Source organism: Lithobates pipiens, unplaced genomic scaffold (genome assembly GCF_037356315.1).
Source record: "Lithobates pipiens isolate NorthernLeopardFrog02 unplaced genomic scaffold, aLitPip1_a1.2 Scaffold_23, whole genome shotgun sequence".
NCBI lineage: Eukaryota > Metazoa > Chordata > Amphibia > Anura > Ranidae > Lithobates > Lithobates pipiens.
The window spans coordinates 106483121-106499128 of NW_027507785.1; the positions used below are offsets into that span (position 1 = coordinate 106483121).

The following is a 16008-nucleotide window of genomic DNA, read 5'->3' on the forward strand; positions in this document are numbered from 1 at the left end:
CCAAAACCTCGAGGTGAATTGGGCGCCTCGGTCAGAAACAATACTTGCCGGGATCCCATGCAGCCTTACAACTTCTTTGACAAAGATCTTGGCCGTCTCCATAGCCGAGGGAGTGCCCCTCATCGGGAGGAAGTGGGCCATCTTGGACAGCCTATCTACGACAACAAAGATAGTAGAGAACCCCTCGGAAAGGGGGAGTTCCACGATAAAGTCCATCGAAATCATTTTCCACCGTCTCTCAGGGACAGGTAAAGGTTTCAGTAGGCCCCAAGCCCGCGTCCGGCTGTTTTTATTTCGGGAGCAAGTGCTGCACGAGTCCACATAGTCCTTGCAGTCCTTAAGAAGTTGAGGCCACCAAAAGGTGCGCTGAATCAGTTCGGCAGTCTTCCGGGTACCAAAGTGTCCGGCCATCTTATGGTCGTGGCAGAGTTCCAACACGTTTACCTTCAAGGCTTCAGGGACCACAATCTTGCCTTTATGCCAGAACAACCCCTCACTACAGCTGACCTCGGGGCTCGGGGGCATTCCAACAGAAGCCTGTCTGATCCGGGAGATAAGGTCCCCTTGGAGGAGCAAGAAGTTCCCAGAAGGGAGAATAGTATCAGGAGGCCGAGTCTCTTCAGGGATAGAAAACATACGTGACAGGGCGTCCGGCTTGACATTCTTAGAACCAGGTCTATAGGTAATATGAAATTGAAACCGGGAAAAAAAAAGAGCCCATCTGGCTTGCCGTGGTCTAAGTCTTTTGGCAGTTCTCAAATATTCCAGGTTTTTGTGGTCGGTGTAAACCAGGATGGGATGTGCAGCACCTTCCAATAGGTAACGCCACTCCTCCAGAGCCGCCTTAATGGCCAGAAGTTCTCGGTCCCCACCATCATAGTTCCTTTCGGATGATGACAGTTTGCGAGAAAAGAACGCCACCGGAAAAAGAAGGGCCTTGGCACCCTGCCGTTGAGATAACACCGCCCCCACAGCGATTTCCGAAGCATCCACTTCAAGAACGAAGGGTAGGGCTGGGTCCGGATGTTTTAGAATAGAGGCAGAGGTGAACAGCATCTTAAGTTTTTCGAAGGCCAGCTGTGCCTCAGGGGTCCAAGAGAATCGGGTACCCTGCCTGGTCAGTTCGGTGATGGGAGCAATAATCGCAGAGAAACCCCTGATAAATTTCCGGTAGAAGTTGGAAAAACCGACGAAACGTTGTACGCCCTTCCTGTCCACAGGTGCAGGCCAGTCCAGGATGGCAGATACTTTTTGGGGGTCCATCTTGATGCCCTCCACAGATATAACCAGGCCCAGGAATTGGATGGACTGGCGTTCAAACTCGCATTTTTCGCATAGAGCCCGTGTACCCTGAGACGAGCTAGCACACTACGGACATGTCTACGATGGTCTTCCAAGGATGAGGAAAAGATTAGGATATCGTCCAGGTATGCAATTACGTATAGGTCCAGGTAGTCGCGAAAGATATAGTTGACAAAATGTTGAAAGGTTGCGGGTGCATTACACAGCCCGAAGGGCATGACAAGGTACTCGTAGTGCCCAAAACGAGTACGAAACGCTGTCTTCCACTCGTCTCCCTCTCGGATACGGATTAAATTGTAAGCTCCGCGAAGATCCAATTTCGAAAAGATGACTGCAGACCCCAGCCTCTGGAACAACTCGGGTACTAGGGGTAAAGGGTAACGGTTTTTGACAGTTATCTTATTCAATTCCCGATAGTCAATGCAGGGACGTAAGGAATGGTCCTTTTTTTCGACGAAAAAAATGCCAGCACCGGCAGGGGAAGTAGACGGACGGATAAACCCTTTCTTTAGGTTTTCGTCAATATACTCCTTCAGCGTGCCTAACTCCTGTTCCGTTAATGGAAAAATTCTCCCAAAGGGGACTTCGGTACCTGGTAACAGTTCAATAGGGCAGTCATAGGGCCTGTGGGGGGGAAGAATATCTGCGCCTTTTTTGCTGAAAACATCCACAAAGTCCTTGTAGGGTTCCGGAACGGTCTGAAGCAATTTTGGATCGACATCCAAACAGAGAAGTTGAGAGGAGTTGCATGTCGGTCGGGCCAAGCAGTGTTGTTGACAGAAATCGGAGAGAAACTTGATTTCTCCTGTGGCCCAGTTAATGCTTGGATTGTGGGCCTGCAACCAGGGTATCCCCAGGATAATTGGAAACAAGGGGGAGGAGATGGCATCCAGACGCAGGTGCTCCTGGTGACAGGTGCCCATAGTAGCCAGCAGAGGAACAGTCTCTTGAGTGACAGGACCGGAACTAAGGGCGGAGCCATCGGCTAGATGTACAGCAAGCCCCTGGGCCTTGGGTATGAGCGAGATGTGATGGTTGGCAGCGAAAGTCAGATCGATAAAGCAGCTGCATGCTCCGGAGTCAATGATGGCTGACACTGGAAAACTCCCTCCTGGAAGCTGCAAAGTAAGGAGAAGGGCAAGGTGAGAACTGGGTTTTCGAAGAACAGAGGCACACGTGAAGGAAGAGGAAACACACTTACGTGTCTTGTTGGGGCAAGCCCTGACATAGTGCCCAGGTTCACCACAGTAGAGACATAAGTTAAGGGTACGTCTGCGCTGCTTTTCTTCAGGGGTCAACGAGGGCCGGAGTAACCCGAGCTGCATTGGTTCCGGAGCTTCCAGAGCGGGAGCAGAAGAGGTAGAAGAGAACTGACCAGCAGAACTGGGAACCTTGGGGAGCACCCAGGTGGGACGGAAGTGGCTGGAGGACCTCTCCGACCGGCGTTCCCTTAACCGGCGGTCAATCTGAATGGAGAGGTTGACTAACTCATCCAGGGTTTGTGGTATTCCTACCCGTGCCAACTCAGACTTAAGGGGGTCAGAAAGTCCCATCCGGAATTGGTGACGCAAGGCGGCGTCATTCCAATCCGTGTCGGAGCTCCAACGGCGAAACTCCACTGCATAGTCCTCGGCCGCTCTGCGACCTTGTTGGAGAGAGTGTAGTGCGGCTTCTGCAGTCGCAGTCAACTGAGGGTCCTCATAGAGCTGAGACATGGCCAAGAAGAAGTTGTCAAGGCTATCCAGGGTTCCAGATTTCTGCTCCAATAAACGATGGGCCCAGGTTTGAGGCTCGCCGGACAACAGGGATATCACAAAGCCCACCTTGGTTGCCTCTAGAGAGAATGTCCGGGGCTGCAGTGCGAAGTACAATTCGCAGGAGTTGCGAAACGCACGATACTTGGTGCGATCGCCGGAAAACCTCTCGGGTGTAGGTACCCTTGGCTCTGGAGGAAGCATCACTACGGAGGGTGCAGATGAAAGACCGGTGGGGGAGGTTCCTTGAGGGTTAGATGAGGAGGACAAGGCTTGGACTTGCTCCTCCAACCTTGAGTAGCCATCCTGGAGACTCTTCACGGCTTGGGTCAGACCGGCCAAATGTCTGCATAACTCATCCATAGGGGAGGCCCCCTGCCCGGACTCAGTCATGGCTGCCTGATACTGTCAGGCTGGCACTTACCGAACCGATGAGTCCGCTTGGGCAGAGGGTGGTCTCCCGTACGTGTCCGACTTACAACCCCTGATAGAGCAGACAGGTGGTTGAGAGTGCGGAGTGGTAAGAGAGCCTGTGATATGGCTCCAGGAGCAGGAACTTGCAGGAAGCTTCTGGCAGCAGGTGTGTAGATAGGACACAGGCAACTGGGTACAGAACAGGAGCAGAGCAGGCAAGTCCGGGTGCAGGCAGGGTACGGCAACAGGCGGGCAGCAGAGGCACAGAAGGAGCAGGCAAAAGAGAGGTCAAACAGGCCGAGGTCAGATGCAGGCAGAGGTCAGCGGTGTCAAGGGAAAGCCAGGTCGTCAGGAGATAAGCAACAGGAACACAGGATACGAACAACGGGACAGGAACCGAGAAGCTGTTGATCAGGCAGCACCTGGGAGATGTCAGTGGCAGACCTAAATAGGCCGTTTGGCGCCAAGCACCGCGCACGGGCGCGCGCCGACGCGCGCGCGCACGCGCGCGCCCCCGAACGCCGGCAGACACACCAGCGGTACCCGAAGTGCCCACCACAGCGCGCTGACGCGCACCAGCGCCAGCAGGGGCACGTGAGGGCACACACCGACGCGCACCAGCGCCCACAGGAGCGCGCAACACCGCACGCACAGGAACACGCACCCCAGCACGCACCGCAGGACATCGGCGCGCACCAACACGGGCAGCACCGCGACCATCCAGGTAACGACCCTGACACATTGCTCTGGAACATCCCACATAGTAACTACTATGGATCTGTGTCCCGTGATGTACGATAAAGAAAATAGGATTTTTAAAACAACTTACCTGTAAAATCCTTTTCTTTGAAGTACATCACGGGACAGAGGTATCTCCCTTCTTTTTGGGTATACATGTGTATTGCTTTGCTACAAAACTGAGGTACTCCCTGTAGGGGGAGGGGTTATATAGGAAGTTGAACTTCCTGTTTAGGGTGTGCCAGTGTCTATCACCTAAAGGTGGCCTATATAACCCACATACCCGTATATACTCGAGTATAGGTCGATCCGAATATAAGCCGAGGCCCCTAATTTACCACAAAAAACTGGGAAAACTTATTGACTCGAGTATAAGCCGGGGTGGGAAATGCAGCAGCTACTGTAAGTGGCAAAGAGGGTCAACAATGCCCATCTGCAGCTGCATCTCTCAGTGTGTCTATTGCATGCCTCCCTGTGTCCTGTGCAGATCTGCCTACCTCACTGTGTCCTGTGTATGCCTCCCTGTGTCCTGTGCAGATCTGCCTACCTCACTGTGTCCTGTGTATACCTCCCTGTGTCCTGTGCAGATCTGCCTACCTCACTGTGTCCTGTGTATACCTCCCTGTGTCCATTGCAGCCTACCTGTGCTAATCTTCATCCTTTGTGTCCTGTGCATGCCTCCGTGTGCCCATCTGCAGCCACCGATCAGCGTGTCATTAAAACATACGGCGGCCATTCCAGTATTCAAAAGCCGCACCTCCTGCTCGTCTGATAGGCAGAACACTCAATTTCCCAGCAGTCAGTTTTCAGCCTATCACGGACATCCCCTCATCCTCATACCTCAGACGAGGATGAGGGGATGTCCGTGATAGGCTGAAAACTGACTGCTGGGAAATTGAGTGTTCTGCCTATCACAGACGAAGAGGAGGCGTAGCTTTTAAATACTGGAATGGCCGCTGTATGTTTTTATGACACGCTGGCCACCGTCTGTCTACATGACATGCCTGATCAGGTAGGCAGACGGCGGTGACTCGAGTATAAGCCGAGGGGGGCACTTTCAGCCTAAAAAAAAGGGCTGAAAATCTCGGCTTATACTCGAGTATATACGGTAGTAACTACTATGGCTCTGTGTCTCTTAAAGTACTTCAAAGGAAAGGATTTTACAGGTAAGCTCTTCCTAAAGAAAAAAATCCTATTTTTGTGTGGCCAGCCAAAAAGGCCAAATGCTTTTAAAAACACAATTTACAACATGTAGGGGACTATTTATTAATGATATAATTAACATTTTAAACACTGGAGCTTCCTTACTACGAGGTTAAATGTATTATTACTGAAATAATGATACAGTGTAAAAAGGCCAAACAATTTTTTTATTTATTTTTTTGTTTCTGGATAGGTTAGGGGATGGTTAAAGTGATATTAAACCCCCTAAACAAAAATGTATTGTACTGCAGCTTTTCTATTCTTAGATGTGATGGCTGCATGTTTTCTTTTTTTAGTCTTTTTTACCTTTATTTTCACCTGGTGATCTAGCCAGTAAGCCTGTTATTTTTCAACTTCCTTTAACAGGCCAAGCTGCCCAGCAGAATAGACAAACCATTAAACACTGACAGTGGTGTTTACAATGGTCAGCTTTTATCCATTTATGTAAAACCCTAATCCCAAAAGGAAAAATAAAATTTTATATAACTGCTTAAAAGGTGTTAGTTGGAGTTCAGCTTTACTTTGTTAGTCACATCCATCTAAATCTGCTATTGCATCTATCACGACCCTGTCCATAGATTGACAATGCTGTTGTTCAAGGGTTGTTTCCGTTGCTTCTCTATCCAGAGTGGAGGTCCCTTAGGACAGGAAGTGTGTTACTGGCCAGATCACCAAGCGAAAGTAATGGGAAAAAGGGTTAATAAAAGTAAACTAATGCAGCCACCACATTTAAGGCCCGGCCGGCTGCAAAATATTACATTTTTGCATTTGGGTTTAATAATACCTTTAGGATCCCTGATTTTTTTCCGCTGTCTGTGTCCCTTCTGGGAGATTTACCTTTATTTCCTTTTTCTAATAACACAACAGTAAATAAAAGGAAATATTGTATGATAGTGACAGCGGCTAAATACGGGTGTAACGTGTTCAAATGGTGAATTTATCCTTTGAAGCGACACTAATATTCTTTTCCAAAAATAATCTATACACATTCACTGATTAATGGTTCTGTAGCCTATTTTTCATTACATTGTTTCCTATTGTGTTTTTCTACCTCCTTGCAACATCCTCTGTGAGCAGTGCAAATTAGTTGTGGTTATGTGCACTGCTTCAGGTATACTACAAATCCCATAGTCTATAGTCCATTTTAGATGCAAGAAAGAGAAGGTGGTAAAGTTTGTACATACGGTGTGACCAAGGAGAACAAATGAAGCTGGTGTCCTATCACATTGTGTCCCCCATCAGATAGTGTCCGCTGTGTACTGCGCATGCGCAGTACACAGGACACACAGATTCCGAAAATAGCCGAAGATGAACGGCGCCTGCGCCATGAGTCCAGGTTCTAGCCCCACCATCCAAGTGGACATAGAGTTGGAATAAAAAGAGCCAAGCACTGCGAGGCCGTGCCCAAAGCGTGGCGAGCGAAGCGAGCCCGCGAGGGGCCCTCTAATATTTGCAGCCCTATGTCCACTTGGATGGTGGGGATAGCACCTCCACTCAGGGTGCAGGCGCCGTTCATCTTCGGAGATTTTCCGAATCTCCTTCTGCTCCGTACTGCGCAAGCACTGCGCCTGCACAGTATGAGGCGGACACTATCCGATGGACGGACGCTATATGGCAGAACAACGGATTACATACATTTTGCCTGAAGAATACATACAAGAATAGAATCTTCTTCTTCTTTTTTTTACCAGAGGTTAGTGTCACCTTAACAGGCCAGTTCTTACTTGACGATTTGACCCCCCCCACCCCGTGTGACGTCATCGCGGCCCAGTCAAGCAAGCGGCTGAAGAGTTTGAACCTGGTAGGAAGACTGGGAGAAGATGGTAGCACCCGTGACAGCGCATTGCTGGAGGGGATCACTTTCTAGTTAAGTCTGCCATATAGTGCTCGCATGTTGTACATGCTAGCGCATTATGGCTAAAAGCTCCTCCTAGGGCCCAATTAAAACATTTTTGGCGAAGGTTTAATTGTGCTTTAACTTGTGCAATGTCTTAAAATTAAAAGAACTGAGCCCGTAATAGTGGACCACAGCTGGAACATAATGACCATTTTATATATAGCATACAACTGTGACAAAGTGTCATTAATGATTAGCTTACCCCATAAACCGGCCTTGTGTTGGCTTGAGTACAAAGCAGCATTTCTCACTGTGTGCATTGCTGAAAGGGCATGGAATGCTGACCGGAGCCTGCTCCACGTTCCATGAGCTCACTGGATTTTCCCCACAGATAGGACAGTTCTGCGGCACAAAACTGCTATATATATCTTTCTCACAATGAGTGAACTTTACCAAACTCGGGGCCAGAGGCTCCATCATCTCCTGCTCGTCATGATCTCTGTACACTGACATGGCAGCTGTGCCTGGCTCTGACGTCATATGACACAGGAGGGACACACAACACCTGATCCAGACAGGCGACACTGAAAAAGCTGTGCCTGTGACCCTGTGATGAATGAGAAACTGAGGCTTAAAGATTACACACATACATGCATAAAGGAATTAACCCTTTAATTGAGACGTTTTTTGCATTGTTTGGACCCATGTTTAGAAAATCATTTTAGGTCTGAAGATCACTTAAACCTCCTAAAACTTTATATATTTTCTGACACCCTGGAGAATAAAATGGAGGGATAGTTCCAACTTTCTATGTTACATGATATTAGCATAACAGTTTATCAAGCACAAATTTTCAGTAAAAAATACAAGTTGATTTTAGGGCGCACTAATGCAATATATTAGCCATTTTTTTTAAAATAAATAATAAAAGACAAGGTTGTGCCAATTAAAAAGATACCCAAAATGTCAAACCAATTGTGTGCGACTGTAAATTGGCAACAAACTTCAGTACCCTCATTTTTCCATAGGCGATGATTTAAAAACCCTTACAAGTCATCAGTTTAGAATTAACTGTAAGTAATGGATATAGAATTATTGCTCTCGCTTTGGCGTGCGCGGCAATATGTAACATGTGTGGCATGTTTTTGTGTGTAGGTACCCGTGACGCATCTGTCTATGTTTGTACATGCATGTCTGAAGGTGGGGGGGGCTCCAAACGTTGTGGGGGGGTTAAAGTGGAGGGCCATCCTAAAAATATATATATATATAGCATTAATATTCTAAAAAAAAAAAAAAAAAAAAAATTGAAAAAATATATATATTTTTTAAATTACCAGAAACCCCTGTTGCTAGGTATTCTTCCTAATCTGCCACTTCCTACTACACAGTGATGTTCAGTCTTCTCTCCTCCTCGTGTTGTCTTCTGGGGAATGGGGCGCGCTGTGTTATGGGAAATGTGTGTCCCAGAACACAGCGTGCCTCATTCACAAAGCGCTGCGCGACTCGCGCATGCGCAGTAGGAAACGGGCAGTGAAGCCGCAAAGCTCCACTGCCTGTTTTGAGGATGGCGGCGCCGAGACACGATACAAGGGACGTATCAGTCTCGGTGGGGCCGACATCGTGGGCGTCCTGGAGAGGTATGTGTCCTTATTAAAAGTCAGCGGCTACAGTGTTTGTAGCTGCTGAATTTAAAAAAAAAAAAATTCCTGCAGAGGACTTTCACACTGGAGCGGTGTGCTGACAGGACGTTAAAAAAAACTCCTGCTAGCAACTTTTTTGAGCTGCTTTAGGAGCGGTGTATACACCACTCCTAAAGCGCCCCTGCCCATTGATATCAATTAGCAGCCGCACTTTGCCAACACTTTTAACCCTTTTACGGCTGCTAGCGGGGTTAAAAGCACCCTGCTAGCGGCCGAAAAGTGCCACCAAAACGACGGTAATTTGCCTCTAAAATATCAGTGCTTTACCGCCGGCGCCCGGGTGCTGTGAATGTTACAGGGCTCTTACCCTCCATTAAAGATAAAGGAGAACAGATTGGAGCTTCATTAGCTCCTTTGCTGGTCTCAGCAGCCAGGGAAATTGACGGCCAAACCGAGAGGTGATGTAATGCACATTCTAGGTTCTCACTAGGTGTGGGAGACCAGCAAATGAACCTTCACTGGTCGTTGGCTCAGTCCATATATACACTGCATTTACATCTACTCCTGAAGAAGCGAGCAGCAACTTGTGAAACGTGTCAAGTTATACGATGCCTGTGTATTACTGTACATCAACAATTCATAACATATATGTATGTGGCCGCTTGGTAATGTTGTGTTTTATCACTGTCAAGTGGTTTGCCACCTCTGTTCATGCATTTCATATACAATGAATGATTTAAAAACCATGTTTACTTTGTATACACTCATTGACCTTTTTCTGCTCACTTCATTTATAGTCCAACGGGCGTAATTCTTCTTTGTTGCATTTAATTTGGGGGTGGAGGTGTGTCACTGGTAACACCAGACCATTTTATTTTGTACCTATTTGTTCCAGGGACCTGTGTTACCAAACATGAAAGAAAATCCCACATTTTGAGCAGTCATCATAACAGAGAGGTTCACACTAGAGGTGGAGGGCTGGTAAAACGCTGTGGTTGTCGTGTTTTTACAGCCTCCCATCCAGTCCCCCTTTAGCTGCAGAATCTGGGGGTGTACACACACCACAGCAGAAATTAGGGATGGGATAGGAAGTTAAGGGAAAATCCCTCAATGGGACACAAATGGCATGAAAACGCTGATGGGGTTATTATAGAACTCCATCTGTTCTCTTATTGTTGAATGTTTAGTTCGATTTTAATTTGTGATGGCACTTTTGCACGGCTCATTTCTGGATGAGGCCCTCAAGGATGAAGCCCCCAGTACAAAGTACTGCCCCCCCCCCCCATCTCAGAGTCCTCTATATAGCTCCATAGAGGAGTACAGAGCACAGACTATACTCCTGACCCCTGTACACAGCTTCCCCCTGGAATATCAAAAAGTAAAAGAACAGGGCCCATAATAGTGGACCGCAGCTGAAAGGTAATGGATCACAGATAAGACAAAAAAAGCAAAACAACAACAGGTTTATAACCCTTCTCTATCTAAAATAATTTTTAAAAAAAATGCTTTCACGCGGTTATACGTTAAGGGCCATGCTTATCATAGACTGCTGTAACCATCATGCTTTTCCCTGGCAGGTTGCAGGAAAGAGCAAGGAAGAAAGGACACTGGCTGCCTCTTTGTTCCAAGGCCTCCCCTCCCCCACTGTAACCACACACAGCCCACATGGTGGAACTAAAGATCCCTGCTTTTGTTACTGGCCGGAGCCGGGGCTGCGCTGCACATTTAATGACGTCATTGTAGTGTCCCCGGCCGGGGGGCGTGCCGTAGAGGGATAGTGGGAGGAACCCCGGGGTAAGGAGCAGACAACAACAACATAACCAGCGTGACGGGGAGACACCGGCTCCAGCCATGAACACCAAACACGTGACGTGCAGGTGAGAGCGGGGATTCTGTCGGTGTGTGCTCTGTGGCGGGGAGAGGGAGGGGAGGTCTCATTGTACCACCGGGCTGGGAGGAGGAGAAGAGCTCAAAGGGCTCCATGTTCAGAGGGAAGTTGTGTGTGATGAGGGGGAGGGCTGTGTACAGGGGTCAGGAGTATAGTCTGTGCTCTGTACTCCCCTATGGAGATATATAGAGGACTCTGAGATGGGGGGGCAGTACTTTGTACTGGGGGCTTCATCCTTGAGGGCCTCATCCAGACATGAGCCGTGCAAAAGTGCCATCACAAATTAAAGTCGAACTAAACATTCAACAATAAGAGAACAGATGGAGCTCTATAATAACCCCATCAGCGTTTTCATGCCATTTGTGTCCCATTGAGGGATTTTCCCTTAACTTCCTATCCCATCCCTAATTTCTGCTGTGGTGTGTGTACACCCCCAGATACACCATTGAGGGCCTCATCCAGAGCTGAGCCGTGCAAGGGTGCCTTTACACCCTGGGTCACGTGAAGGCCCCTCCCTGCCCCATGTGTGGGCCCTGTTACCCCCCCCCATGCTACGAGGGGGGCTCCACCTGCTAGTCACTCCCCCCAGGAGGTGTGGGGGGGGGCTCCCTGTTACCCCCCCAGAGTGTTATGAGGGCCCCCCCCAAACACTGGCGAGGGCCCCCCCCAAACACTGGCGAGGGCCCCCCCCAAACACTGGCGAGGGCCCCCCCCCAAACACTGGCGAGGGGCTTCCCCCCCAGCCGTGCGAGGGGGCCCCCCCCCCAAGACCTTCATAGTGACTTTTTAGAGGCCAGTTTTGGTGAGGCTGTACTTTTTTTTTTTTTTTTCTTTTTTTTTTCTATATATATATATATATATATATATATATATATATATATTTAGGCCTAAGGTTATGCCAACTTTTCTATCATGAGAACATTTAAGATTTTTATGATAAATCTAATATGATCTGATTTTTGCTGTCATTGGTAACCCTTTCCCGGTGCCTCTTGCCGGGCTGCCCTTTGTGATAAATGGTGAATCCAGCCTTATAGTAAGGTGAGAGCTCTGTATTCTATCCTTTGTACAGCCCCATATATGGTGATGGGGAATGTATAAGGTCAGGAGTCTCCAAACCTAAACAAAGAACCAGTTTATTGTCCTTCAGACATTAGGAAAGCCAGATTGTGGTCCCTTGGGGGTAGAAAATGCATCAGTAGGAGTAAACCGTGCCTCTGACTTGGTGTCTAGTGGGATTGAAAAAAAGACAACACCTCTGGTTAGTAGGACCGGGAATAGTGCCCGGTCAATGGTATTGGAGGAATGGTGCTCCGTCGCTGGTGTCACTGGGAGGAATGGTGCTCCGTCGCTGGTGTCACTGGGAGGAATGGTGCTCCGTCGCTGGTGTCACTGGGAGGAATGGTGCTCCGTCGCTGGTGTCACTGGGAGGAATGGTGCCCTGAGGGCTAGATTAAGGCAAGCAAAAGGTTTCCGTTTGGAGACCACTGTATTAGGTGATAAGGGCCATGTAGTGTACCTTACCAAAGGTATATAGTGCAGTGAGTGGTGCTCTGTAATGGGGGCTTCATTCTTTACAAGACGGTGAGAACTCTGTGTTCTGTATTCGTATATGGAGTATAATGTAGTAGGTAAGTAGAGCTGTGTACAATGATCTACAATGAACAGCAGCCTTGCAGCACAAGGTTCCTCAATTTGAATCTTGACCCGAACACTATCTGCTTGCATAGGTTTCCTTTCTCATTCCATACTGCTAAGTGAATTTGCTCCTATCTAAATTGGCTTTGGCATGTGTGTACAAATTGACTATGTACACGTGTTCTCACATTCTGCATGCCGGTCCCGGGCTGAGTAATTGGATGGGGCTGAGAAAAGCCCTGATAACATACCTTGTTATAAAAAAAAAAAACTTGCCAAGAAAATTCTATAGAAACACTTGAATTCCCGTCAGCAAAAGATTGAGAGCAGGAAAAAGTTCAGATCGTCTGTAGCAATTCCGAGACGCAAAATTTCCTACACATGCTCAGAAACATTGAACTTCACTTTCTCGGCTCGTCGTAGTGTTGTATGTCACCGTGTGAGCAAACTTTTGTGTGACAGTGTGTATGTAAGCCAAGCTTGAGCGGAATTCCATTGGAAAAACCAGCCAAGGTTTTTCTGACGGAAAATCCGCTCATGTGTACACGGCATAAGACTTTAAGATTAGTGTTATATAGGGCAGTGAGTAGTGTTCAGTAATATAGGGTCTGTGTACTGTACTTAGACTTTAGAGCTGAAGTCCAGCATTCCTGCCACTTTAAATAGTTTTGTGCGGACCAAGCTGGCCCAAGCAAATTATTTCCATTACTAAGTGATTTGACCGTTGTGTGCTCTGTATCCTATCATAGAGAGGGAGTAAAATCAGCTTGTATTTTTTATCAATCAATACAAGCCTTCCTCTGATTGGCTGGGATGGAGAGGTGGGCAGATAATGTCACAATCTTCATCTCTGCTAATTGGAGGAAACCTTTTATTCATTGTTAAAAATACAAGGTTTCTCCTGAATGGCAGAGAAGCTTGCACACCAACTTGTTTTGCTCTGGCAGCAAATGAGAAGTCTCTTGGACTGTTGTTGAACACTGTATAGTACAGCCCACACAGCAGTCAATACACTTAGTCTGGAAATAGATTGTTTGGGCCAGAACAAAGTATTTAAAGTGACAGGAAACCTGGAACTCAGCTTTAAAGAGGAAGTAAAAGCTATTTTTTTTTTTTTTTTTTTAATTGCAACCTGCAAGGCAAAGGCATAATGAGCTAGTATGCATAGCATACTAGCTCATTATGAATAACTTACCTGAGAACGAAGCCCCCGAAGCGGTCCTCCTCTTTTTTATCTTCGCCGCTGCCATGTATCCCAGAGTGACGTCCGGGTCTCGCTCCAGCGCTGTGATTCGCCGGAGCCACAATTACATCACTCCTGGGCATGCGCACGGGAGCCGACACGAGCTGCATATCGCCATGATCTGCGGCGTGCGCCTGCATGCCACTGTCTCTGGCGCATGCGCCGTAGACAGCGGTGCCTGTCTTTTTGTAAATATCTCCTAAACCGTATAACCGGTTTAGGAGATATTTCTTGGACCTACAGGTAAGCCTTAATCTAGGCTTACCTGTAGGTGAAAGTGGTTTGTAAGGGTTTACAACTACTTTAAGATTAGTGTTTTATACTGCTATAGGGCAGTGTTCAGTAATGTGAGCTTCATCCTTAACCACTTGCCGCCCGCCCTATAGGCAATTGACGGCTGCAAAGTGGTTGCATAATCCTGATCGGACGTCATATGACATGATCGGGATTTCGAGCCGCTGCGTGCCCCCGGGGGCGCACATCGCGGCGATCGTTGTTGCGGGGTGTCAGTCTGACACCCGGCAACTACGATTTCGGTAAAGTCTCTGACGGAGACTCTTTACCACGCGATCAGCCGTGTCCAATCACGGCTGATCACAGTGTAAATAGGAAGAGCTGGTGATCGGCTTTTCCTCACTCGCGTCTGTCAGACGTGAGTAGAGGAGAGCCGATCGGCTGCTCCTCTGACAGGGGGGGGGGGGGGTCTGTGCTGATCGATTATCAGCACAGCTCCCCCGAGGATGCCCACACTGGACCGCCAGGGACACCACCAAACCACCAGGGATGCCCAGTAAAAGGTAATCCTCCCTAGACCACAATGGATGCCAATTAGTGCCCATAATGGATGCCAATCAGTGCCCTCAATGGGCATCACTGATTGGCATGCATTATTGTTTGGCACTGGCATCCATTAGTACAGTATAACATAATACAATGCCGCCCATCAGTGCCGCCCATCAGTGCCACTTCATTGGTGCCCATCAGTTCCGCCTTATCAGTGCCCATCAGTGAAGGAGAAAACTTACTTATTTACAAAGTTTTATAACAGAAACAAAAAAAATGTTTTCTTCAAAATTTTCTGTATTTTTTTTTTTTATTATTTGTAGCGCAAAAAATAAAAACCGTAGTGGTGATCAAATACCACCAAAAGAAAGCTCTATTTGTGGGAAAAAAATTATAAAAATTTAATTTGGGTACAGTGTAGCACGACCACGCAATTGCCATTCAAAGTGCGACAGCGCTGAAAGCTCAAAATTGGTCTGGGCAGGAAGGTGTTTAAGTGCCCGGTATTGAAGTGGTTAAATGAGGGCTGGATGTTCTATCCTCCTATATAGTGTTATATAGAACAGTGTCATAAAGTTGGCGATATGAGCAGTGTACAGTCCTTTCACAGGCTATGGCAGGTCCCAGACAGCCTGGACTCAGAGGAAGTGGGATAAATGAGGCATGCCGTCAGAATGAGGACAATTAGTGGCAAAAAATTACGGATTTAAGGTGAGTATTGAAGAAAAAGCCGATTTTGTTATTTTATCTTTATTGGGCTGATACTTTTTTCATGGTTTTGTTTGGCGTTCATTTCAACACTGAAAACTTTCTTGCTCCATTTTTGTGTTCTGAACAGAAAACATATAACGTTTCCTCTTATTTTCAGATATTTCATACATGGGGTGTGTCGAGAAGGAAATCGCTGTTTATTTTCACACGATTTAGCCACGAGTAAACCATCCACTGTTTGTCGATTCTATCAGAAGGGACAGTGTGCCTATGGGTCTCGCTGTAGGTATGGATCCTTTAGATTATATCTAGGCTCAGTAGTTGCCAATACCAAGGTACTCTGCTGTTAAGATCCTGCAGCTACTTTTTTTTTTTTTTTGATACTTCCTTTTTGCCTGGGCTTTTCTTCAGAGATTGCCAGGGATCAGCATTGCCTGATGCGCATCTGCTATTGGAATGTATAGCTCCATACACACTATCAGATTTTCTGCCGATTTTTGTCTTCAGATTTACCAAAACCATGTAGTGCAAGGGCCTGTCTGATTGCATACACATTGAAATTACTAAGGTTTGACCTCATATTTTATGGTATTGGTAAATCTGAAGGAAAACCTCAGCAGAAAATCTGATCGTGTGTATGGGGCTTTATTCTTTCACTGTGTATGGGTCTTACACACCTAAGACATTGGCATGCAGGGAAGGGGAGGCAGAAAAAGACATTGCAGATTCAGCTTGTAAGGAAAAGTGAGCCAGTCATTGACTAGTGAAGTGAAATCTAGTTACATTCACCCAACTAATTTTGGGTCTGTGTTTTTGTAGAGCTAACTTCAGGACATTGTACAACTTTTTTTTTTTTT

At 47.2% G+C, this 16008-nt stretch overlaps 2 protein-coding genes across 2 annotated transcripts in view; one reads left to right on the forward strand and one right to left on the reverse strand.

Moving 5' to 3' along the window:
- MKRN2OS (MKRN2 opposite strand) overlaps nucleotides 1–7803 on the reverse strand; it is a 50349-nt gene extending 42546 nt beyond the window's left edge. Inside the window, exon 1 of the mRNA XM_077452137.1 lies at nucleotides 7511–7803. Coding sequence (XP_077308263.1) covers nucleotides 7511–7788 — 278 coding nt within the window. The 5' untranslated portion in view covers nucleotides 7789–7803. The remainder of the gene's footprint in view (nucleotides 1–7510) is intronic.
- Nucleotides 7804–10602: 2799 nt separating this feature from the next.
- Nucleotides 10603–16008, forward strand: part of MKRN2 (makorin ring finger protein 2) — a 33679-nt gene continuing 28273 nt past the window's right edge. Inside the window, exons 1-2 of the mRNA XM_077452138.1 lie at nucleotides 10603–10765; nucleotides 15309–15437. Coding sequence (XP_077308264.1) covers nucleotides 10740–10765; nucleotides 15309–15437 — 155 coding nt within the window. The 5' untranslated portion in view covers nucleotides 10603–10739. The remainder of the gene's footprint in view (nucleotides 10766–15308; nucleotides 15438–16008) is intronic.